At 42.2% G+C, this 26,263-nt stretch overlaps 1 protein-coding gene across 1 annotated transcript in view; it reads right to left on the bottom strand.

Annotated features, from left to right (window-relative positions):
- Positions 1 to 26,263, bottom strand: part of LOC111144577 (unc-5 netrin receptor D) — a 543,708-nt gene that overhangs the window by 9,286 nt on the left and 508,159 nt on the right. The window contains exons 14-16 of the mRNA XM_022498941.1: positions 24,227 to 24,376; positions 10,183 to 10,347; positions 2,945 to 3,123 (exon numbers count right to left, since the gene is read on the bottom strand). Of these exons, the coding sequence (XP_022354649.1) occupies positions 2,945 to 3,123; positions 10,183 to 10,347; positions 24,227 to 24,376 (494 nt within the window). The remainder of the gene's footprint in view (positions 1 to 2,944; positions 3,124 to 10,182; positions 10,348 to 24,226; positions 24,377 to 26,263) is intronic.

Here is a 26,263-nt window from a genome sequence, read left to right as displayed (position 1 = left end):
CCCTTCTGTTGGAACCAGCCAGTCTGCAGAAAAGGGTCCCTTCCCCTTCCCCACACCCCAAGCTTGGATGCTGAGCTGACTGAGAAGCCTCATCTCCCGGTGTTCCTCTGACTGAAGCAACAAGATCCTATAGAAATCTTACTAAATGAGGGGTCAGCAAACTACTGTCTATAGGGCAAATGCTGGTTGTTGCTTGTTCTTATAAAGTTTGTTAGACAAACAGGCGTAGCTATGTTCTATGCATCTTCTCTGGATGATTCTCATTAAAGAGATGGGGCTGAATGGTGCTCAACAATTACCATTGATCCTCTATGGCCTAAACTATTGCCATCTGGTTCTTTAACAGAAAGAAGTTAGCTGATTCTCAGTATAAACCATTCTTGCTTGGTAGACGACTTTTGGAGGGTTAAGCTAGAGAATGAAGAGGGAGGCAGGACATGCCATTCACTGAAGTTGAATATGTCCACCCAGGAACATGTAAAGTTAGATTACACGTATTCATGCCATCCTAATTTGCTATTAGTGAAAATTGCAAAGAGCGGCACTGATTGAAAATCAACATTTTCAGGGGGCACCCAGGTGGCTCAGTTGGTTAAACGCCTGCCTTTGGCTCAAGTCATGATCCCAGGGTCCTGGAATCAAGCCCCATGAGTTGGGCTCCCTGACCATCAGGGACCTTGCTTCTCCCTCTGCCTACTGTTCCCCCTGCTTGTGCTCTCTCTTTGTCAAATAAATAAGTAATATTTTTAAAAAATGAAAATCGGGGGCGCCTGGGTGGCTCAGTTGGTTGGGCAACTGCTTTCGGCTCAGTCATGATCCTGGAGTCCTGGGATCGAGTCCCATATGGGGCTCCCTGCTCAGCAGGGCGTCTGCTTCTCCCTCTGACCTCTCCCCTCTCATGTTCTCTCTCTCAAATAAATAAGTAAAATCTTAAAAAAGAAAAAAAAAAAGAAAATCAACATTCTCTGGGCACTGTGTTAGAAACTTTCCATAAAGTAGGTCATTTGTGTTTCTTATGTCAAGGAAATTTAGGCCTTCCTGGAGAAGGGGTCTTAGCGAAAGCCTGAAGCCAGCAAACAGGCACACCCAGTGTTCACGTCAGAGGACCCTGAACACCAGACGGGCAGTCTGCTCCTGCACAGCCATTTCCTGCTCGTGAGAGAGCACGTGACACAAAAGGTTGTTGACTCGAGTCTCCCAGTCTGAAATTCATTTTCCCTACTGTTCAAGGACCCCAACCGCTGCCTTTGGGGACACTTGTCGTTTCTGTAGGTGGACCGTAAGCAGAGAATGAAATGGAATGAGGCAGGAGGAACGTGTGCAGACTCATTCAGCAAATGAATGATAGCTTCTGTGGACCCACAGATATTCTGATGCAATAATTTTCATGCAAACGGTGAATTAAAAATCATCAACTCTTAAGGTCAGAATGGATTCGGGTGTTAATGCAGTTCGAATTCTATGAATTGTAATTGTAGAAAAAGAAACAGCATGTGAGTGATGTGTTCAGGCAGACTGGTATGGGTTATAGAAGGAGGGATGTCTTATGGGACCCAATATGCTCCCCCCACCCCCCGCTTTTTTTCTTCGTCAACCAAATTCTGTTCTCAGGGTTGGTTTCTCATTCTTGTCCCTATGTTGATCAGAAAGTGAGCTTGATATCGTCATGGTGCTCATGGGTTATAAATGAGGCATCTCCTCCCTTTGTCCGACTTGCTGGGAAATATTCAACCCAAGTTTCTTTTTTTTCCTGTACACATAGACTTTTGTATTCTTTCACTTTCAATATACTGACTCTCAAGAATGTATCTATTCTTTCTGGGTTTGCCTATCTCAGCAAATTCCCTTTCCTTTGGCAGCCATGCCTCCTTCCTTGATTTGCCTCTCTGAGCCTGACTGCGTTCTAGCTGGGTCCTTCATTCTTGGATTCCAGATCCCTTTTGAAACTGGGAGTGGCACTCTATCATTTCCTGGCAGACACCTATCTCCCTTTCAGAGAAGAAAGAGTCAGGTAGGATGTCTGTGGAAATAAAGAACACAAAATGGAAATGACAGAGTGAGCCAAACAGTGAGAAAATAAGGCTTTGCCTCAAAAGAAAAAAAAAAAAAAGTAAAAAAGAGTACCAGAGGAAAAGGGAAGTAAAAACGTTCTGGCAAAAGTTGCTCTCCTTTCTATTCATTCTGGGACCTGAGGGGAGGTGAGTGTGGGGGAAGAGAGGTATTGCTTGCCACTGCCCTCTCCCTGCTGGTTATCCTTCCAGCCCAGCTAAAGCTGTCTGCCCATCAGTGCTGCCCGGGGTACCATCAGTCTTGCTTCTCATGAAAAGTAATCAAGTCCATTACAAATCTCTCTATTCTACTCTCAACTCCACTACAGTGCTAGCATTGGTAATGGCAGTCCGGTGAAGCAGCAGACTCATTCACATGCCTGGGTCATCTACTTGTTTCATGTCCTCTGCCTTCAGAGCTGGGAATTCTCATCCTCAAATGTCTAATACCGACGTACCCACTTTTGCAGGCTGAGCATGTCCCCAGAAAGGGTTAAATAATGCCTAAGGTGGCCTGATGGTAGGGAGGAGGCTTGAGCTGCTCACTTCTTTGTTTCTATCATCACTGGCTCAAGACTGTGCTGGGATCTCCCACAAGTACCAAGATGACCTAGTCTCTACCCCCATTTGGGTGGCCCAAGTTAGCCAACCTAAAGATGCGACCAGGACCAAAGTAAGACTTTTCTATAATGTCCCCAAAGGAGAATGGGTGGAAGAAAATGCCACATATAGCATCCTGTTCTTATCCCTTGCCCACATACATAGTCAGGCCTCACAAGAAATATGGCCAGAAGGATTGATAAAGATATCAGGACCTAGAAACCACATGGATACACCCAACCCCTTTGTTTTTCAAAACCCTCAGGAATGTCTTCTTTCCGGTTATCCCCAATTACCTGTTGATGCTGTTTTTCTGAGCTAACATCTGCCAGTCCTTGCCTTTGGCATTGGGGGTATCGAAGGTGGCACAAATCCGCTGTCTGATGGAGTATGGGATTTTGAAGGCTTTGGGGCCGGTCTGTGCAGGGAAAGTGCTGTCCTCTTGTGCAAAGAACGTGATGGTTTCTCTTTCACTCTACAAAGAAAGAAAGCGTGGTCAGATCTAAACGGAAGCATTACCGATCAACACTTCTATTTATTTAAGAAAATCCATTAACACACACGCACAACAGGCCTGCCTGTTGTGAGGGACTCTGTAAAATACACTGACACATTCCCCTTTCTTCTAACATAATAAATAACTTCTCCGGCGGCCTCGTGAATCACGTGCTGGAGATTTACAACAGTGTCTTCCACTCAGGGTTGGGGAGGGGTCCGGTTCCTATACCCAGGGAAATGTCAGGTGACAGTAGAATTAAACCTTTCTTTTCTTTTCTTTTCTTTCTTTCTTTTCTTTTTTTTTAATCTCAGGGATAGATCTAAATCAGTAGGAAGAAGCCCCCAAATGACAGATTCCAGTTCAGTGTAAGGAATGACCCTGTTATAGAGCTGACCAAAGACAAATGGGCTAAGCCACTTTGCTGGCTGGGCAGGAACCCGTCAGGAAAGCTACAAAGGGGAACTGACTGAATATTGATCATCTTTAAGTTTGTGTTGGCCTGCCCTGGTTGTGAAGTGTGTGATTCCATGGTAAATATCTTGGTCTTGTTTCAGAATGACATTGCTTTGGGTATATATGAGCCTGCCATTAGTCAGTGAGGTGGTCTAGAGCCTGTGGGGTGGTGGAAGGTTTCTGCCCGCTGGCTGCCCACCCTGCTTCTGATTTAGAGCTGTCCAATGAGGATTGGAGATTTCAGTGCCTCCTAGCAATCAGATCATCATCCCCAATGTGAGACCATACAGATATCTGTGAGATTAAAGTGGCTGCTGATAAGCTTATGTGAACCAACAGAATTTCAAAGCCCAAAAAGTATCTGATTGAATCACTCTCCTGTGACTATGATAGGTTACCGGACACAAGGGATTCTTCATTAAGGCCTCTAATTGGTTGACTATAAATCGATTGAGATTTTCCAGGGTGGGCCTGACCTAATCAGATGACCTTTAGACGAGAGAAAAGGCATCTCTCCTGTTGGCCTAGTAGAAAGCAAACAGCAAGGCTGTGAACAGTCTATGGAGAGGGGCAGGGAGCTAGAACCTGAGGGCATCCTCTAGGAATTGAGCATGACCCTGGTCCAAGAGCCAGAAAGAAAATGGGGACCTGCAAGGAATTAGAGTTGATCGACAATCCAAATAAGCTTGGAAAACGACCCTGAGCTCTAGGTGAGAATGTGTTTCCAGCTACCACCTTGATCTCAGCCTTGTGAGGTCCTGATCAGAAAACCCAATGATGACATGTCAGGACTTTCAGCCTACAAAAAAAATATGAGACAGTAAATAGGTATTGTTTTATCCTGTTAAGTTTATGGTAATTTGTTATAGATCAAAAAAGAAAATAGAATAGTAATAATATAAAGAGGACTTAAAACATCAAATCTGACATGGGGTTGAGGAAATAGTTAGGACTATTTAAATCCTAAGAACCTATCCTTCATGTTAGGAGTATGTCCTCTTGTGTTTTCCTTTAAGCCAACATGTGCTGTTTATGAACTCTTCTGGGATCCTGCCCTGAAGCTTTTTCCAACCTTAACACCCCTTCCTACGGCAGGCACCACAGCCATGAGAGACCTTCTTGGCAAGTGGCCAGGCTCACATAGCTATAAACCTCAGTGAGTGTCATGCCTTCAAGAATCTGTTAATTGAGGAAGCTGGCTCACGCAGAGATCTTATTAATGATAATATGTTTTGTTGTTCCATAACCATTTGACACAGTTACATTTTGAGGGCTGTGTCTTAGAAACATGGTGCCTTAATTCATTATTTCCAAAAGGGTATCTCAGAAGATGTTCCAAGAAAGAGCAGATCTCTGGTCAAATACATTTGAGAAATGCTGCATATTATATCTTCTGCTTGGAAATTCAAAGTACATATTATCATATTAAATAGATTCTACTTACTGGTTTTAGTTCTATTCCCTGGAATATTATAGAACAACACTCATCAAAATTCTTCCAGTATTTCGTGTTAGCATGGGGTAATAGAAAAAAATCATGGTTTTCAGAGGCAGAGGGAACCTTGCTTTGGGGTATAATTTTATACTTTTTAGCTCAGCAACTTTGGATGCTCCATGACATCTGTCCAACTTCCTAATCAGTCTTTTGGCATTTTTTTATACACGCCACAAAGGTTATGAAATGTGGTGAAAATTACCCAGGTAGTTTGTAACATGGCTGAAACCAGAAGTCTGACTTCCTAACACCTGTACCAAGCTTCATTTCTCTATGCCACCTTACTGCAAGATAGGCAGGTGGTTAAGAAAAGTGCTGAGCATTATTAGATTTATGCTTCAGGAATTAAAAGCAGGAAGAGCTTCCTGGAGGAGGCATTTTGGTGGGCTTCAAAGGATGTGATCCAAAAGCTATTGACTGAATAGAAACTGAGTGGGTAACTAGTGATTCTTTGCAAAATGAACATTCTTATTCTGATATGTTGGATAGTTATAAAATGAACCAACTCAGGCTTCTTGATGTATGAAACAGGTTACGAGAAACATTTTTAATCATGGCTCATGAAATTTCTCCTAGCCTTTAAAAAATGTAAATCGAAAACAGTTTCCTTCAATTTCCTGACTTAAGGCAGGAGGATGTACTTTAAGAAGATGGTAGAAACCAAAGAGAGGAAAAAAAGGAATTCTGTGCAAGATAACATGGGAGTTGTCATTATAAACTGGCATGCAAAGGGTGTTCACATGTGAAAAGGTGGCTTGCCAGTGTAACTTAGAACACTGAAAGTATCCCTGAGGGACGACTGCATAGACAGGGCTGGCTGTGCAATCTCTTATGGCATCTTTGAGTAGACCAAGCTCACCAGGCTCTGCCTTTACTGTTGGCAGGAGAGAGACCACCCCAGATCCACAGTGCTCAGGACAGAAGTGGTAGGATTTCAAAGTGAATAAAGTATTGTAGGAGACTGACTCTTAAGTATTTTTTTCTATTTTTGACACTAATAAGTGGGCCCCCATTTCCCTCATAAAGTTTCCCAATTTAAATATTTGCCATGTGTAAGGATGACACTTTATGTAACATTTATGGTGCATTCTAAAAGACAGCTGGGCCAAGTAATAAGAATCCTGTAGATACATCACATTTTCTGATTGTTTAAATTAAATATGCAGAGGAACAGCAGATTTTCATGCTCTGCACATCTGAGATAAGAAGTTGCTACTTGGCTAGCTGGGGAGTTGTAAATCAAGGAGAAATTCCAAGTATTCTGTCTATTTTGCAACAGACAAATCATCCCCCAACCTTCCACCACTTTTGGAAGAAAGATAAGAGAACTGCTTGAAGGGAAAATTGTAACATGCAAGTTTCCCATTTAAGTTCTTTCTATAAAAAAAAAAAAAAAAAAAAAAGACTTTTCCAGTAATATTACATTAACAAGGGATGGTACAATAAGTTACTTAGGGATTCTTCTCATCTCTTCAATATTAGTAAAATTATTTTGATTCACTCCACAATTTTTAGATTTTGATACCATTGCTTTTACAGAATTATCAGTTGGTGATAATTGTTAGGTAATTCAGTGAGGTTACATTTAAAGAGAACCACCTGCTTTTACAGATAGACCCAGTAGTGGCCACTCTAAAAAAAAAAATATTAAAAAAGTATGTTATCTTGATCACTGAGATAACTTTTAAGTGTGAGAATGACTTGGATGATTGTATTTATTTGGAAGGCCATTTATATGAGAGGCATGAAGGAATGTGATGGCATGGGAGGCTCAACATGAAGAACCAAAGGCCTTCAATGAGGATAATCACTGCACTGATTCAGCTATTTAAAATAAATATTATCTTATAAATACAACCACATACATACGTATCTCTTTTACCTCTCATGGTTCCATTGTTAAATTCATGAAACACACACTAAGAGATCTATTAAAGTAAGGTAGGAAGTTGGAGCTCTGAACTTAACAATACAGAGAATTATTATTATTTTTTTTTTTTTGGAGTGGGAAGAGGAACAGATACTTAAAAAATTCAGATGTCTTTGGAAAGCTTCAAAAGATTTATTTCCTTATTATTTTTATTATCTTTAATCAATGAAATGCTATTACTAACTTATGAAAACCACCTAATGCAGGGTCTTCCAGCCTAGAGGCCATAAGGAATGACCCCCTTACAGATCTATTATGCCCAACTCACTGACTGATACAAGTTCATGTCTAGAATGTATCTTGTCTCCTCCCCAGGTAATCCCAATTTCTCAGCGCTTTATGGATCTTTACTTTTTCTGGAACTGTCTACTACAAAAACCCAGGTCATTTTTAGGGTAAGGAAGATGCTTTGTATTCACTAGACCTATCAGCAGATGTATGCTTCTCCCAGGAAGGAGACAGTCCTGGAGTTGGAAAGAACGTGAGAGACCAATTATTCACTGAAGACCTCCCTTTCCAGGCAGACTGACATGTGGGAAATCTATTCTATTCTTGAAGACCTATAGAATGAATACTTATGCCAGCCTGTCCCATACTTCTGCAGTCTTGAGAAAAGAACTTCCCAATTTTCACCTACTTTCATACGTGAAGACAGAATTTTCAATTTGTCTGTCACTAGTGCCTAAGCCCCCCAGAAAGAAGGCTTACATTAAGCACAAGGCCCACAGTCAGTATTGCTAAATTAGACTTCCCTCCGGAAGTAGTCTAGGATGGAAATCCAGACTTTGACCTTGATGCCAGGTACTTCAGTTGGAAACTCTGGCTCCCCACTATTGGTTTTATCATCTTGAGCAAGAGCGTTGACCTCTTTGAGAAAATGTTACATCATGTCAAATTGTGACAGTATAGTATTTAATCCACAGAGCTGGATGGTTACATGTTAAAGCAGCATGAAATGGTACCGAAACAGAGTGGCTTTCAAAAGTTCTTAATTTTCTGCTGACAAAATAACAGATTTGCTTAAGAAATACAGTTTATTACACAGAGATAGAGATGCACTGGGCCAAATGCCAGCAGTAAGCCTTGAAGCCATTAATAAAATGATCCTTCCAGGGAGGAGGTTAGGGAGAGGGTGGTGGGGTTATGGACATTGGGGAGGGTATGTGCTATGGGGAGTGCTGTGAAGTGTGTAAACCTGGCGATTCACAGACCTGTACCCCTCGGGCTGCTAATACATTATATGTTTGTAAGAAAAAAATAAAAAATTAAAAAAAAAAAAGATCCTTCTAGGATCAAAAGGGTTACTAGAGCTTCTAAAATGGGAGTAGCCTCAAACTGGATGGTGGTAACCCGACAATGAATAAATATTATCCAGATGCTGGCCACGGTGTTGTCTTTTTCAGGGCATTTCAAAGTGATTGTAAGCTTGCAAAGCATTAGACAAGGAAATGGAGAGTAAAGGGTAAGACTCTGTTTATTAGCTCATTTTCCTCCCCTGCACTTCCAAAATGTGTTTAAGCAAGGAGCACAGGTACCAAGCTGTATCAGCTTTCTCACAGTCCTTTAACATGGATTTCCTGTAATAGTAGAAGTTGGTCCTCACTATTGGAGTGCCTTAAAAAATAAAAACCCTTTAAGCCTGGAATTGTTGCGTTGATCTGTGATCAGACATTGAGGGCAGTTTGCACCAGAGGTTATCTTTCCATCCTGCCCTTTCATGCTTTTCTGAACACCAGAAGGAAAATCGGCTTGGATTTTCCCTTTGTGTTTATTTGAAAACTTTCCTGCAATTTTTTTATTTTACTTTGAAATGTACTGTGTTAAATATGCCACGACTGTTCAAGAAAGAGACTCTCAAAATATCCTACCCTACGTTTCTGGATCTACCTTTCCCATCAAAACTACTTTACCACACAATGTTAATTGGCGATAATGAATGCAAATGCTGCGCAAACATGTCAGTTAAGACAGCTATCAGTTTTGAGGCACAATCCTTTGGAAAGCCATCCGCATTTCAGAAAAACTATTCGGAATTAGCAGTGCTCACTTTGCATAAACAATGAATTGAAATGAGAATGAATTGAAGTGATAATGCTATGAAGCTAAAGGTTTAAAAAAAAAAACCGAATTGAGTGGTATGTATATACCATTTGTTAAGCCTTCTGCCAAACCTGAATGAATAAATACATACTATTTATATATTTGTACATAAATATGTATGTGTGCCTGTACATACGTATGCATATATATATATTCTACTGATGATAAGCAATAAAATGCGTTTTTCTACACTACCCAGGGATTACCTTGGAATTCCTCAACAAAAGCATTGCATGCTTCCCCTCAGCTACTCTAGCCCTCTACTCTCAAATAACTATCCAGGAGGAACTGCCATCATCTCCTCTCTAAGCCAAGTTCACAGCCATGAAGCCATTCAGTGGTTTAGGGCAAATTGGAGCCATGGCAGAAATCAGGTGTCTTTTTGCAAAAGTGAATTCTCCTCTGATTCCCATTCTAACTCTGCTCTTCAATAGCGATATGACCTTGGACAGTATCCTCTCCCTCTCTGCACTTGTATTTCCTTACTTTGTAGTATGAGACTTATATCTACTCTGTTGTACATGAGTGCATTGATGAATCTAGATTCAGTGGGAGATGGGGCTATGCAGAACCCCAAATCTGGAGGTTAGGAGACCTCGTAAGACCATAGGGAACCCCGGTCCTGAAGACGATTTCCGGAGAACTGGTCAGAGCCAGGAGAAAAACAGCCCCATGGTGACCTTGTGCCTGCCTCTTCATGGTACGTGTCTCAGATGTACCATCAGCCACCAAAGAATCTCAGGAGATATTCCAAACCTATAACCGACTGTTAGATTGCTCACAGTTTTGTGTATAAAAAGCCTTCTACTAGTTCTTTCCCCTAAGAGCTCTCCACGGAGCCTAAGCTCTGATGGGTTGATGAGTTTCTCTGTCCAACAGGAAGCTCAGTTCAACTGTCAGCCCGGGAAATGTTTATTTGCCCTTATGGGTAACGAGGATTAAGACTGAGTGCATTCCGAAGCTCTTTTGGACCCTGTGTAGCACGACTGAAATAGGTACATTGACATTAGTGTCCTGTCGAAATGGAGTCAAATGGTCCTGCCGACCAAGGACTCACCTCCAGGATGGATGTCTGCACTTGGAGGATCTGTTCATGGCCTTTGAGCTGCCGGATGCAGATTTTGCAGGACAGCTGGGTGGTGGTGGGCGTGTAGCGCTCCAGGGAGAAGGCACAGTGCAGGGGCTGCCTGTTACTGCACCACACGCGGGAGAATGGGACTTCCTGCAGAGAAACGGGGGACAGAAGAGGGCTGTGGTGTGCAGAGCCCGGCTGAGATGAGTGGCGACTAGGAGAGACTTAATGGCAATAATTATGGTGATGATGACAACGACTGCAGCAGAGAAAATTGCCCAAGCGACTTTGGTGGAATTGTAGAAATAATGTTCCAGCATATGCCAAGCAGCACAGAAAGTAATTAATGTCAATTCCAACTCAGATTTCACTTGGTGACACACAATTAGCATACTATCAAAAATTCATCCTCATGTTTTCCCATGGAAAAAAAATTTTTTTTAGAAGACTCTTTTGGTCCATCCTTCTTCTTAAGCCTGGGGTAGGATGGTATCTTTTCCCTTAAGTGAAAATTATGCTAAAGAACTGACTGACCAGAACATATCCCAACACCACACAAACTCATAAGAATTGTATAAACAGAACACGATATTGCTAATGTATCCAACATAAAAATTATACTTACTGCCGATCTCTCTCTCTTACACACATACACACAGGCGCGCACACACCCTCCAGAAAGAGACACAAACAAACTAGGCTCCCCAGAACAGTCCTGTTTGCCAACTCCTCATTCACTCAATTCATCTGTTCAGCAATTATGTGCATGGTGCCTGCTTATGACCAGATGCTGTACAAGATGAACAATAAGGAACAGGAAACTAGGTTCCATCTCTACCGTCACAGGACTTATAGACAGTTGAGTGGCAAAACCAATTTTTACTAAATGAGGGGGGGAAATAATAAACTCTGTATACATCAGCCTTTTTCCCCATTACTAGTCAGTGTCTGCCACTGAGTAGACCACACTCAGGCACGTGGCTTTACAATAATGCGAACTAGAGGTCACTCACTGATCACAAGAAGTCACAAGCTGAGATTCTTGGCAATGACCATGTATGACCAGCCTCTAGTAAGGTTCATCCTCACCTTTTTCTCTTTTTCTCCTCTCGTTAATGTGCTCTTTTTTACCTGTAACTATAAATACCATTTTCTCCAATACTCACACTGGCAGGTGGCAGAAGATGTATCAGGTTTGGAGGTTTGATACTCTGAAGTGTGACTGGTGATGAAGCCATCATGTGTTATGAGACTGGGGGCCATGATTAAAATTCAGTCTCCTCACTTGGAGGAACTAGGGGTAATCTAGTTCTTCCTGAGCTCTAATGGGCACATCGTTTTTTCTTAGTTTAGTTTTCTCTGTGGATTTTGGATGCTCCTGGAGGCGGGGGGTGGGGGGGGGTGACCAGCAAGGAGGGATGGACTCTGACTGTTGTCCTCTTGAAGAGAGGAGGGCTAGCTGAGGGAGTCTGAGAGAAGAAACTCTCGCCCTAACTCCTACCTCGCATCCCAGCAAGGAGTATAGGCATTGTGGTTTTATTTCATTCATTCTTAATCCTAAACCGAGGGAAAGGCAGTGGAATTTTCATTTCAAGAAGCAGAAGTGAGGTGGATGGGTGAGGTCCCCTGGCAATCTCTGGAGGAGGTCACTTTCCTGACGACACTCAAAAATGATTTTTCACCTGCACCAAATTCTACACCAGATAATAATAATATACATTTACAAGTTCTGACATTTCTTCTTCTTCTTCAACCTGACTCTTATTGTCCTTCTCCCCCTAAGGCTGCTTCCAATTTACAAGCCGTGGGTAACCCTTACTTCATGATCTCAGGCTCCAACACTTCTCTCTCTGCTTGCTGAACTCATCCCATCTGCTCACAGACACCCAACTGCCACCTCTCTGTGGAGAACTCCCAGTGGCTACATCTCTGGAGTTTATCTCATTATTATCAATCACTGACATTATACCCCTAATCACTACAAATCATTTTATTTGGCCTTTACTTTCTCCGAGAACTCTACCTTTTCAAAACTGATTATCACCATTCACTATCTTGTCCTTCTCTAATTTTCCTATCACCATTAATGATCCTCTTCTCTCCTCATTAGAGCTAACTGTAGTGACCTACTCCCCAGTCCCCTGCCTGCACTTTCTACAATACCGAGCTAATGAGGGGGTTAGGGCTTGACCGGAGAGGGAAACAGGACGCAGCTGATTGGTGTTCATCAGGAAATAACATCGTGATGTGTCTTTAACCTCTAATCATGAGTGGGGGGACACTGATGTGACCTGATTGCTGGGCACTGTGCTCTCATTCCCAGAATCCTTTGCGATGGGGGCCCAGTATGGCCCCCTGAGTCTCCTGCCTAGTGCTTCCATCATTTGTTGTCCCATCTTCATTTTATTTTTTTTTAAGATTTAATTAATTAATTTATTTGGCAGAAAGAGAGATCACAAGTAGGCAGAGAGGCAGGCAGAGAGAGAGAGGGGGAAGCAGGCTCCCCGCTGAGCAGGGAGCCCAATGTGGGCTCAATCCCAGGACCCTGGGACCATGACCTGAGCCGAAGGCAAAGGCTTAACCCTCTGAGCCACCCAGGTGCCCCCCATCTTTATTTTAATAGCCCTCAAATGAACTCTCCTTCAAACTAGTACATTTTTTTATACTTCCTTTGCACCACCCCCTTCCATGAAAGAAACTGTAACATAGGGCTCGGTGGTTAACAGGTCCTTTTGCCTAACTGAGAAAACTAAACGAGCACCTGGGTGGCTCAGTTGGTTAAGTGTCTGACTCTGGATTTTGGTTCAGGTCCTGAGCTCAGGGTTGTGAGATAAAGCACTCTGTTAGGCTCCATGCTGGGTGTGAAGCCTGCTTAAGATTCTCTCTCTCTCCCCCCTCCTCCCCCAACTTTTTAAAAAAAAAAAAAGAAAGAAAGAAAATTAAGGTTTTTGTGTTTTTAAATGGAAATTTGAGTCTTTACAGTGTAACATAAGTTCTCAGACGTCAGGGCCAGGCAGAGCTGAATTCAAGATCCTGCTCTTAAACTGACCTCCTTATTGTGTGGTAGATCTGAATTCTTGATAATGCTTCCTAACCTAAAACAAAACAAAACAATGGTACTGGCCATTTATTGAAAAGTATCTTCTCTGGTATAATTTGCTACATTTCTCCAGAGAATGATGGCAGAAAGGTAAGAGAGTAATGCCCACTGCAGACTGTCTTCCCTTGTGGAAAGCCATGAGAATCAGCACATACTCCTCTCTTTCCTCTTTACATCCCACTGCACACAATCAAAACATTTAAAAAAATCTGATTTTAAGACTGTCTCGAAAGAATATTTCTTTTTATTGTTGGCTTGAGTAGCAGCTGCCAATAGGGCTCCACAAAACATTTAAAAGTAACGGAATTAGAAGCATAGTGATTAGTGTGTTGTCAGGGTAATCATTTTTGCTTTCATTTATTAAAACAAACAAACAAAACTATCATGGGCACCTGGGTGGCTCAGTGGGTTAAGCAACTGTCTTCGGCTCAGGTGATGATCCTGGAGTCCCAGGATCGAGTCCCGTATCAGGCTCCCTCCTCAGTGGGGCGGGTCTGCTTCTCCCTCTGACCTCTCCCCTTCATGCTCGCTCTCTCTCTCAAATAAAAATAAATAAATAAATAAATAAATAAATAAATAAATAAATAAATAAATAAATAAATCTTAAAACAAAACAAAACCAAAAACTATCAAGATTCTCACCGAGTGAGAGAAATGATGCAGCAAGTTATATGGGAGGATAAAGTGTAGCAAAGTTACGGGTGTTTAAAGCATTCTGGAAATGTTTTCATTTTGATTCCCATTATAATTAGGTTCCTGGCAGATGGAGAGAATGTAAATCACATCCTAGCAGGAGACAGACACTGGGTTCCCCAAGACACAAAGTATGCTGAAAAGACAGCTGCTTTTATCTTCGGGAGGGGACAGCCCGACTTTCTGTTTTGTAGGATTTAAAGAATAATATTGTACTGTGTACTGTCTCTTCCAGCTTCTCCACCCCACAGTCAGCAAGAAATAGCAGAACATACGATTCAGGAGCACCCAGGTCCCAGGAACCGATGGAAAGCAGAATTAGTTACCTCCTAGACGAGGTCTGCTAAGTCTGTGGAGGTCTGCTAACTGTGCTCAAGTCTTAAAAAGCCTGAGAAAAAGAGAAGGAATACTTGGGTAGTTTTTGGCCCTGGGGTTGGGGGTGGGGACTAGTAATGTGGGTTGTAGTGTAGCATTTCGTCAGCTGTAATCCTCCTGAACCTAACCCAAAAATATTTCAAAGCCAGCTGGTCTGCCTATACACAGAGTTTCCACACGTAGCTCTGGATCCAACCTTGAATTCACACGATTCTAAAAACATTCCTCATGCAGTTTGGTTGGTGTCTGCTAGGGCAAATATTCTGTGCAGTGGGTCTCTCCCCGACCTGAAAGTTCTTAGTGAATTCCAAAGAAGAAAGGCAGGTTTCTGAGGAGAATAGGCTTTGAATTCCAACAGGAATATGTTGTTTCTCAGATTCCTGATGTGAAGTTAGAGAAAGGAGGAGAGAGGAAGGCCAGTGGTCTTCCAAGCGCCGAGTTGGGAGATGACGGAAGACGACAGGGAGATTTACCAGTTGAAGGAGAGACCTATAAATGATGTCAGGAAGAGTGAGACTTTCTGTCCCTGCAGTAGCTCTCGGTTAGTTCCCATCCACTAAGCCCTAATGAAAAGCCATTCTCTATTATCCACGCCAAGTTTATCAGTGCACATCATGTTCGACATGAGGTTCAAGCAGGATGAACACAAACCCTCCCCAAACTGCTTCCATCCGATGCTGGAACAAACACAGCAGGGCCATTAAGAGCAGCACAATATGCATTCATACAAGCGAGGGGATTTCAGTGCTGACAGGGGCAAGACAATTGGCAGCAAGGAGGGTGGTGGCGGTGAGGAGGAAGAACAGAGCAGAAAGCCATTTGTGGGTAAGAAAGATGAAGTGGAAACGCAACTCGGTGGCAAACCTCCTGGTGCAGAGAAAATTAAATTATTTCTCAGCCTTCTAAGACTCTTTCAAATTATGCTCAATTACAGAAGGCAAATATTTATCCATGTTCACAACGTCCATGCAATCCAGCCCATCCCGGGAGTAAAGCTTGCTGCATTTCTGTGTGAGCCAATGCCCTTTGGCTTTGGCTGGCCATGTTGCCTGCTCTGAGGTCCACACGCTATTAGCCCCTGACGCCTTTCCTGCCTGGGACTCTCCTTGGAATTCCTGGTGCTGGAATTATTATTTAAGAGCCGGTGCAAGGTTATGGTCCTTTCATCTGATTTTTTTTTTTTTATCTCTAAACATTAAACTTAATAGTTACTTTGGATGGAGGCACTTGCATTAGATCCAGTGGAACAATACCTTTAAGCCTATAAAGATTAATACACAGGAATTTACATGACTATCAGGACCTGTTTTAACAATGCCCTGAAGTTCAATTTGGACGGGAAACTCTGAATCCTGCTTTCCTGGACACAGAGACATCTAGGTCTTAGAACATCATAAACAATCCATTTATTCATAGAAAACTTCTCACCATAAGGAAATACGCTGAATGTGTCAAAAAAAAAAATGGTTTAGAGCCATGAGAGATGCTTTTGTTGCTCTGAATGCCCTCAAAGTGTACACAGAGGGGCAGTTCCCAAGGTAACAAGAAGTCTGAAAAGTAAACAGGAAACTATAACCTTGTCCAATCTGAAAATCGTGAATTTTTGAAGGTAAAAGGGCTGGTGGTTCAACTTTTTTTTTTTTTCTTTTTTCTAACTCTCATGGCGCAGGCAAGGTTTTTCTCTCTGTAATTTGCCTTGTTCCCATTCTGACAAGCTGGTTTACCTTGTGCAAGTTTTTGTTTTTTGTTTTTAATAAATGCCACAAGGATGGAAAAGTTAAAACCCCATAGGGCTCTGCCGTTTATGACAGAAACAAAGGCATCTGAAAGCCTCCCGTGATTCTGGATCAATCTGAGCCCACCAGAAGCTTTTCCAAAGTTAAGGACCTATCCTGTCACTTGGAGCACAGGTGACTTTGGTTTAGGAAACGATTATAGACCAGTTAGTTGCTTATAATGATGGCACTCATCACGGGGAATTTCTGTAGCATTTGGTGGCAGGGTCACACGTCAATAAGAGAACTTTCTATGCTAAGCAATTACTCAAATCCCCTAAAAGTCATCTGGGGAGACTCTAAATCATTTTGCAATGTTTTAAAAATTCTCTGATACAGAGATAGGTGAGTAATAATACAGAAATATCTTTATAGGCTTGTAAAAGGATTCTAAGAGGCATGATCCTTTCTTTGGCTCTCCATTTATAATTTCCTCTTCCCATCGTACCCCGCTCACTTGGTGGCAAACACTTCATATATTCAGGATGAAACTTCTTGTGCCCACCCCACCAGCCAGAGCTCCCCGGAACTCAAATTTGCCACCCCCAGAAGGACTGACAGCCGGGTCATTCATAGCTGACCATGATTAAAACCATGTCTCGTAATGAACTGGTTTTAATAAAAACAAACGACAAACCAACTTCGTTCTAAGTTGCTAAATGACTATCTTCAACCTACACTGAGCAAGAGTTTAAGTGGGGGAGAGGAGAAACTTCACATTACCGGACAGCAGGCACCTCTTCCCCCCAACCGGCTCGAAACCTGTGAGTTGATGACAACATGATTAATTCCCTGTGTACTGTCCAAACTGCTACATTTCTGTGACACTTTGAGACTAAATCCATACTTTTAAAGGAGGATGTAAGTCAAAAGCACCCTCACCAGGGTTTAGTGACATGCTTCCTGGTTAAAGCAAAGCTATTTCTGGTAGCAGCCCGTTTGGCCAATACCTGGCATGCGGTGAATGGTTTGATTCTCCAGAGGAATGGGGGGATATCAAGGACGGAGATCTGAAGACTGAAGGTGTTCCCCTTGAAATGCAGCAACTTTGGCTCTTCCAGGAGCTGTCCACCTTGATGCCTTTCATCTGAAACCACTTCCTATAGCGCAGGAAAGAGAAAAAGGCACAACAATGAAGTAGCCAATTTCTGCCACATTTCTCTCCATAAATAGGTATACTCCCTACCTATGTCTCCCAGAAACAGTCAAACAGCAGAACAGACCCACGCTTCTTTGCTACCCTCTGACCAGCAAGGTCAGGACTGGGGACTCAAAGCTGCTGACTAATAAGAATCTGGGCAGAAAGAAACAATTGTTCTTCATTATTTGCTAAACACACCAGGCCCTTCTTTAAAACTAAAAGACCTCTCCTGCCCCAAGCGAAATGTTATACTGTTGAGTTTCCACAAGTGTGTGAATTTCATCTGCTATAACCATAATCAAGGAATGTATACAGAACTTTTTAGAGATTTTATTTATTTATTTGACAGAGAGAGCTCAAGTAGGGAAGCAGCAGGCAGAGGGAGAGGCAGAAGCAGGCTCCTCGCTGAGTGGGAGCCAGATGCAGGGCTCTATCCCAGGACCCTGGGATTATGACACGAGTGGAAGGCAGACGCTTAACCGACTGAGTCACCCAGGAGCACTGTTGAGATGTATTCAATTTTTACACTGAAAGTTGAACAACAATTTCACCCTTTCACCCCTCTACCCCTTCACATGTTCACCATGAATATGGACGTTATACAATACTTATTCTTTGGTTCAAGATAAATATTATAGAGTGAATGTATCCTATTTATTTTTAGTAACGTTCATTAAAGTTATGCCAAAAGGCGAAGAAGAAGGTTGTTTTATCAAGTTAGTTTTAGCTCAGAAAAAATCAGATTCCTGAAGGTAAATACTACTGTATCCTTTGTGGAGAAATCTTTATATTGAATACAAACACAATTCACCTACATTCTATGGAGCAAGCCATTTTAACTGGTTCCAAATTTGTGGTGTCTAGAATCCTATTGGAGAGATGATAAGCCAAGTAAAATAACCGACATGAATTCTTCAAAAGGTTAACCTGCCATTGGGGTGAGGGCGTTCGTGTTACTGGAGATAAGAGAGCTCCCTAAATCCATTTCTTAAAATCACCATTAACTGACTTATAATTCCCTTGCAGAGGTACAATAAATAAGAAAACTGAGATCCTTTAATTATGTCCTGTAATCTTCCCAGATTCTAAAATAGATTGTGAGAGTCAGGCAAGTAGGCTTATAAATACAATAAAACTTACATTTCAATTATCAGCAAGTAAAAGCAGCCCCAGAGGTTATCTTACTGGCCCTTGTCTAGGTGCAGAATAACAGGAATAAAAAAACATGTCTTACTAAGACACAGCTGTCCCGCTTTTACCTGTCACATACCCGTACTGTTAATCAGTTGTTAGTAGTATCTTTTCTCAGGACGAAATGATTCGATTCCAAGGTCATTTGCTCCGGTTATTTTAATGAGAGGGGTGTTCCTTGGGGGCTCTTAGGTCAGTGCTGAACTTTCTGTGATGTAGGAAATGGTCACTATCTGTGCTGCTCAATATGGCAGCCGTTGGCCACAGTGGCTATTAAGCATTTGAAATGTGGCTAGGCCAAGGAAGGAACTGAGTTTTTCATTTTCATTAACTTAAATTTAAATATCCACATGGGGTTAGTAATTACTGTACTGAACACAGCACGGTCTTGGTAGTTCCTAACAGTGGGGGTTTCTGGGAGTTGGGCATGACGACATAGTAGCCGGCCTCTGATGGCCACTGCAAAGGGTGGGAGGATCATGGCAGTATGGGGTGCGGGGAGAGAGAATTCACTCCAAAGGCTGAGTGGAGATCTTTACAGATGCTGACCGCTGGTTCCTTGTTGAGATTTAATGAGTGTCCGCTGGAGCTATACCTGAGCTGGGCTCGAGTTTACAAAACCTTTTTTGCCACCAGGGAGCTCACAGTCTAGTGAGAGGCTCAGAACAATGGGCTTCTGATGATCATATCTATGTATTACAAATAACGTGTCTACCTAGGAGGTCAATGCAAGACATAGGCTATAGCCTAACCCAGATGGGAGGAGAGGCCAGAAAAAGAAGTGGGAAATCACCAGAAGAGGTGATACTTGAGCTGAACCTTGAAGTAAAGATCGGGGATGGGCACAGGAAAAGGAGGGGGCGTGCACTGGGGACAGTGAGCAGGGTCTGTGCAAAGGTACCAGGCGAGGGAGATCTGGGACAGGGTAGGGTAGAAGGTGAGTGGCTGGAGGTGATGAACATCAAATCATGAATTTTCGCTTCCTGTGCTAAGGACTTTGTATTTAATTTTAGAGCATGGATACTTGGGTTTTAAGGTGTATAAGAATTTCTGGGGGAGTGCATGTGCTCAAAAGAAGAATCTTGTAAACCAAAAATGGAGGCACAGGACACAGTCACATTTCCATGTGGTTTTGGGTGGGGTACTCGTTCTCTTTAGGCCTTTGTTCCTTAGCTGGGCTTATTTCTGGCCAAGCAACACCATCAGCCTGATACTGTTAACCTCTGTGCAATTCTAGTATGAGATTAGAAACAAGGACCAATAAGTAAGGTACTTATTAAAACCACTTGAAAGCTACACAAATAACAACAGTGTGGACCCTTCAAAAGCTACACAATAACAACAGTGTGGACCCTTCCACCTACATTTGACTGGGCTGTTTAAAGCATACCCCCTTTCTTTAAATAATCTAACTTGTCTGAGTGTACGGAGAAGTAAACTGAGGTCAGAAGATGAAGTGTCTTGTGCAAGAAGGCGCATTTCTTAGCGCAGGGCTCGGCTACTTTAATATTTAGAAACGATAGGGAGCACCATCACACTAGAAAGAGAACTGTAGTTTTAAATCACATGTACCTTACTTACAGATGAAAACTGAAGCACACCCCTCCCCCAAAGAAAGGCCGCTTCCTATTTACGGGGTTAGTGACGGAGTGAAGACCAAAACAGGGCAACGTGACTGTGGTCTGGTATTTTTTCTACATTTCGCTGCCTTTTTCTATTCTGTACTTGATTTTTTTTTTTTTTTTTTGAGTTATGTGAAGGTCAGACTGTTATTAACTCTATCCCGTAAATAATTTTTCACTGGTGCGAGATATATATAAAGATGACATAAGTCAGTCTGTATTTGCCCTACGGTTGCCTAAGCAGTCCCTGAAATGCAGCATGGAGAACATTAGAAATTTTTAATAGATGTCCACTTACAATGATCACAGAGGAAAATGGTACCTTTTAGAAATTCCTGCTTTACGGCCCCCAATTTAAATACAACCACGATTTACTTTTGCTTTTTTTTTCCTTAGCTTACTTTCTTCTCCACACATTGGACCCACCATATACAATTAACAGTGTCTCATAATCTTGCACCAAATATTAAGTAATCATAGTTACTCTGTAACCAAACAAGTAATTATTAAAATGAAGAAGTCCAATAAAAAACTAATCATTGTTATTTCTAGATCTGTGAAGGCACAACTGGCTTCAGAGTTAAACTCCTGAGTACAAGCTTTAAAACATTCTCCAAAAATAATAAATTATACTTAGCACAGAATTCCCAGTCACGCCTACAACCTATTGTATTCTTTTCAGGGCTGGGCCTGGACACCTGTATATATATATATTTTTTAAAGATTTATTTATTTATTTATTTGACGGGGCGGGAGGAGAGATCACAAGTAGGCAGAGAGGCAGGCGGAGAGAGAGGGGGATGCAGGCTCCCCGCTGAGCAGAGAGCCCGATATGGGGCTCGATCCCAGGATCCTGAGATCATGACCCGAGCCGAAGGCAGTGGCAAATAAATAAATAAATAAATAAATAAATAAATAAATAAATAAATAAATAAATAAATCTTAAAACAAAACAAAACCAAAAACTATCAAGATTCTCACCGAGTGAGAGAAATGATGCAGCAAGTTATATGGGAGGATAAAGTGTAGCAAAGTTACGGGTGTTTAAAGCATTCTGGAAATGTTTTCATTTTGATTCCCATTATAATTAGGTTCCTGGCAGATGGAGAGAATGTAAATCACATCCTAGCAGGAGACAGACACTGGGTTCCCCAAGACACAAAGTATGCTGAAAAGACAGCTGCTTTTATCTTCGGGAGGGGACAGCCCGACTTTCTGTTTTGTAGGATTTAAAGAATAATATTGTACTGTGTACTGTCTCTTCCAGCTTCTCCACCCCACAGTCAGCAAGAAATAGCAGAACATACGATTCAGGAGCACCCAGGTCCCAGGAACCGATGGAAAGCAGAATTAGTTACCTCCTAGACGAGGTCTGCTAAGTCTGTGGAGGTCTGCTAACTGTGCTCAAGTCTTAAAAAGCCTGAGAAAAAGAGAAGGAATACTTGGGTAGTTTTTGGCCCTGGGGTTGGGGGTGGGGACTAGTAATGTGGGTTGTAGTGTAGCATTTCGTCAGCTGTAATCCTCCTGAACCTAACCCAAAAATATTTCAAAGCCAGCTGGTCTGCCTATACACAGAGTTTCCACACGTAGCTCTGGATCCAACCTTGAATTCACACGATTCTAAAAACATTCCTCATGCAGTTTGGTTGGTGTCTGCTAGGGCAAATATTCTGTGCAGTGGGTCTCTCCCCGACCTGAAAGTTCTTAGTGAATTCCAAAGAAGAAAGGCAGGTTTCTGAGGAGAATAGGCTTTGAATTCCAACAGGAATATGTTGTTTCTCAGATTCCTGATGTGAAGTTAGAGAAAGGAGGAGAGAGGAAGGCCAGTGGTCTTCCAAGCGCCGAGTTGGGAGATGACGGAAGACGACAGGGAGATTTACCAGTTGAAGGAGAGACCTATAAATGATGTCAGGAAGAGTGAGACTTTCTGTCCCTGCAGTAGCTCTCGGTTAGTTCCCATCCACTAAGCCCTAATGAAAAGCCATTCTCTATTATCCACGCCAAGTTTATCAGTGCACATCATGTTCGACATGAGGTTCAAGCAGGATGAACACAAACCCTCCCCAAACTGCTTCCATCCGATGCTGGAACAAACACAGCAGGGCCATTAAGAGCAGCACAATATGCATTCATACAAGCGAGGGGATTTCAGTGCTGACAGGGGCAAGACAATTGGCAGCAAGGAGGGTGGTGGCGGTGAGGAGGAAGAACAGAGCAGAAAGCCATTTGTGGGTAAGAAAGATGAAGTGGAAACGCAACTCGGTGGCAAACCTCCTGGTGCAGAGAAAATTAAATTATTTCTCAGCCTTCTAAGACTCTTTCAAATTATGCTCAATTACAGAAGGCAAATATTTATCCATGTTCACAACGTCCATGCAATCCAGCCCATCCCGGGAGTAAAGCTTGCTGCATTTCTGTGTGAGCCAATGCCCTTTGGCTTTGGCTGGCCATGTTGCCTGCTCTGAGGTCCACACGCTATTAGCCCCTGACGCCTTTCCTGCCTGGGACTCTCCTTGGAATTCCTGGTGCTGGAATTATTATTTAAGAGCCGGTGCAAGGTTATGGTCCTTTCATCTGATTTTTTTTTTTTTATCTCTAAACATTAAACTTAATAGTTACTTTGGATGGAGGCACTTGCATTAGATCCAGTGGAACAATACCTTTAAGCCTATAAAGATTAATACACAGGAATTTACATGACTATCAGGACCTGTTTTAACAATGCCCTGAAGTTCAATTTGGACGGGAAACTCTGAATCCTGCTTTCCTGGACACAGAGACATCTAGGTCTTAGAACATCATAAACAATCCATTTATTCATAGAAAACTTCTCACCATAAGGAAATACGCTGAATGTGTCAAAAAAAAAAATGGTTTAGAGCCATGAGAGATGCTTTTGTTGCTCTGAATGCCCTCAAAGTGTACACAGAGGGGCAGTTCCCAAGGTAACAAGAAGTCTGAAAAGTAAACAGGAAACTATAACCTTGTCCAATCTGAAAATCGTGAATTTTTGAAGGTAAAAGGGCTGGTGGTTCAACTTTTTTTTTTTTTCTTTTTTCTAACTCTCATGGCGCAGGCAAGGTTTTTCTCTCTGTAATTTGCCTTGTTCCCATTCTGACAAGCTGGTTTACCTTGTGCAAGTTTTTGTTTTTTGTTTTTAATAAATGCCACAAGGATGGAAAAGTTAAAACCCCATAGGGCTCTGCCGTTTATGACAGAAACAAAGGCATCTGAAAGCCTCCCGTGATTCTGGATCAATCTGAGCCCACCAGAAGCTTTTCCAAAGTTAAGGACCTATCCTGTCACTTGGAGCACAGGTGACTTTGGTTTAGGAAACGATTATAGACCAGTTAGTTGCTTATAATGATGGCACTCATCACGGGGAATTTCTGTAGCATTTGGTGGCAGGGTCACACGTCAATAAGAGAACTTTCTATGCTAAGCAATTACTCAAATCCCCTAAAAGTCATCTGGGGAGACTCTAAATCATTTTGCAATGTTTTAAAAATTCTCTGATACAGAGATAGGTGAGTAATAATACAGAAATATCTTTATAGGCTTGTAAAAGGATTCTAAGAGGCATGATCCTTTCTTTGGCTCTCCATTTATAATTTCCTCTTCCCATCGTACCCCGCTCACTTGGTGGCAAACACTTCATATATTCAGGATGAAACTTCTTGTGCCCACCCCACCAGCCAGAGCTCCCCGGAACTCAAATTTGCCACCCCCAGAAGGACTGACAGCCGGGTCATTCATAGCTGACCATGATTAAAACCATGTCTCGTAATGAACTGGTTTTAATAAAAACAAACGACAAACCAACTTCGTTCTAAGTTGCTAAATGACTATCTTCAACCTACACTGAGCAAGAGTTTAAGTGGGGGAGAGGAGAAACTTCACATTACCGGACAGCAGGCACCTCTTCCCCCCAACCGGCTCGAAACCTGTGAGTTGATGACAACATGATTAATTCCCTGTGTACTGTCCAAACTGCTACATTTCTGTGACACTTTGAGACTAAATCCATACTTTTAAAGGAGGATGTAAGTCAAAAGCACCCTCACCAGGGTTTAGTGACATGCTTCCTGGTTAAAGCAAAGCTATTTCTGGTAGCAGCCCGTTTGGCCAATACCTGGCATGCGGTGAATGGTTTGATTCTCCAGAGGAATGGGGGGATATCAAGGACGGAGATCTGAAGACTGAAGGTGTTCCCCTTGAAATGCAGCAACTTTGGCTCTTCCAGGAGCTGTCCACCTTGATGCCTTTCATCTGAAACCACTTCCTATAGCGCAGGAAAGAGAAAAAGGCACAACAATGAAGTAGCCAATTTCTGCCACATTTCTCTCCATAAATAGGTATACTCCCTACCTATGTCTCCCAGAAACAGTCAAACAGCAGAACAGACCCACGCTTCTTTGCTACCCTCTGACCAGCAAGGTCAGGACTGGGGACTCAAAGCTGCTGACTAATAAGAATCTGGGCAGAAAGAAACAATTGTTCTTCATTATTTGCTAAACACACCAGGCCCTTCTTTAAAACTAAAAGACCTCTCCTGCCCCAAGCGAAATGTTATACTGTTGAGTTTCCACAAGTGTGTGAATTTCATCTGCTATAACCATAATCAAGGAATGTATACAGAACTTTTTAGAGATTTTATTTATTTATTTGACAGAGAGAGCTCAAGTAGGGAAGCAGCAGGCAGAGGGAGAGGCAGAAGCAGGCTCCTCGCTGAGTGGGAGCCAGATGCAGGGCTCTATCCCAGGACCCTGGGATTATGACACGAGTGGAAGGCAGACGCTTAACCGACTGAGTCACCCAGGAGCACTGTTGAGATGTATTCAATTTTTACACTGAAAGTTGAACAACAATTTCACCCTTTCACCCCTCTACCCCTTCACATGTTCACCATGAATATGGACGTTATACAATACTTATTCTTTGGTTCAAGATAAATATTATAGAGTGAATGTATCCTATTTATTTTTAGTAACGTTCATTAAAGTTATGCCAAAAGGCGAAGAAGAAGGTTGTTTTATCAAGTTAGTTTTAGCTCAGAAAAAATCAGATTCCTGAAGGTAAATACTACTGTATCCTTTGTGGAGAAATCTTTATATTGAATACAAACACAATTCACCTACATTCTATGGAGCAAGCCATTTTAACTGGTTCCAAATTTGTGGTGTCTAGAATCCTATTGGAGAGATGATAAGCCAAGTAAAATAACCGACATGAATTCTTCAAAAGGTTAACCTGCCATTGGGGTGAGGGCGTTCGTGTTACTGGAGATAAGAGAGCTCCCTAAATCCATTTCTTAAAATCACCATTAACTGACTTATAATTCCCTTGCAGAGGTACAATAAATAAGAAAACTGAGATCCTTTAATTATGTCCTGTAATCTTCCCAGATTCTAAAATAGATTGTGAGAGTCAGGCAAGTAGGCTTATAAATACAATAAAACTTACATTTCAATTATCAGCAAGTAAAAGCAGCCCCAGAGGTTATCTTACTGGCCCTTGTCTAGGTGCAGAATAACAGGAATAAAAAAACATGTCTTACTAAGACACAGCTGTCCCGCTTTTACCTGTCACATACCCGTACTGTTAATCAGTTGTTAGTAGTATCTTTTCTCAGGACGAAATGATTCGATTCCAAGGTCATTTGCTCCGGTTATTTTAATGAGAGGGGTGTTCCTTGGGGGCTCTTAGGTCAGTGCTGAACTTTCTGTGATGTAGGAAATGGTCACTATCTGTGCTGCTCAATATGGCAGCCGTTGGCCACAGTGGCTATTAAGCATTTGAAATGTGGCTAGGCCAAGGAAGGAACTGAGTTTTTCATTTTCATTAACTTAAATTTAAATATCCACATGGGGTTAGTAATTACTGTACTGAACACAGCACGGTCTTGGTAGTTCCTAACAGTGGGGGTTTCTGGGAGTTGGGCATGACGACATAGTAGCCGGCCTCTGATGGCCACTGCAAAGGGTGGGAGGATCATGGCAGTATGGGGTGCGGGGAGAGAGAATTCACTCCAAAGGCTGAGTGGAGATCTTTACAGATGCTGACCGCTGGTTCCTTGTTGAGATTTAATGAGTGTCCGCTGGAGCTATACCTGAGCTGGGCTCGAGTTTACAAAACCTTTTTTGCCACCAGGGAGCTCACAGTCTAGTGA

This window comes from Enhydra lutris, unplaced genomic scaffold (genome assembly GCF_002288905.1).
Source record: "Enhydra lutris kenyoni isolate GAN:26980312 unplaced genomic scaffold, ASM228890v2 scaffoldscaffold11, whole genome shotgun sequence".
Classification (NCBI taxonomy): Eukaryota; Metazoa; Chordata; class Mammalia; order Carnivora; family Mustelidae; genus Enhydra; species Enhydra lutris.
Note: the sequence above shows the minus strand (reverse complement) of the source record. Positions and strands in the feature narration are given on the sequence as shown.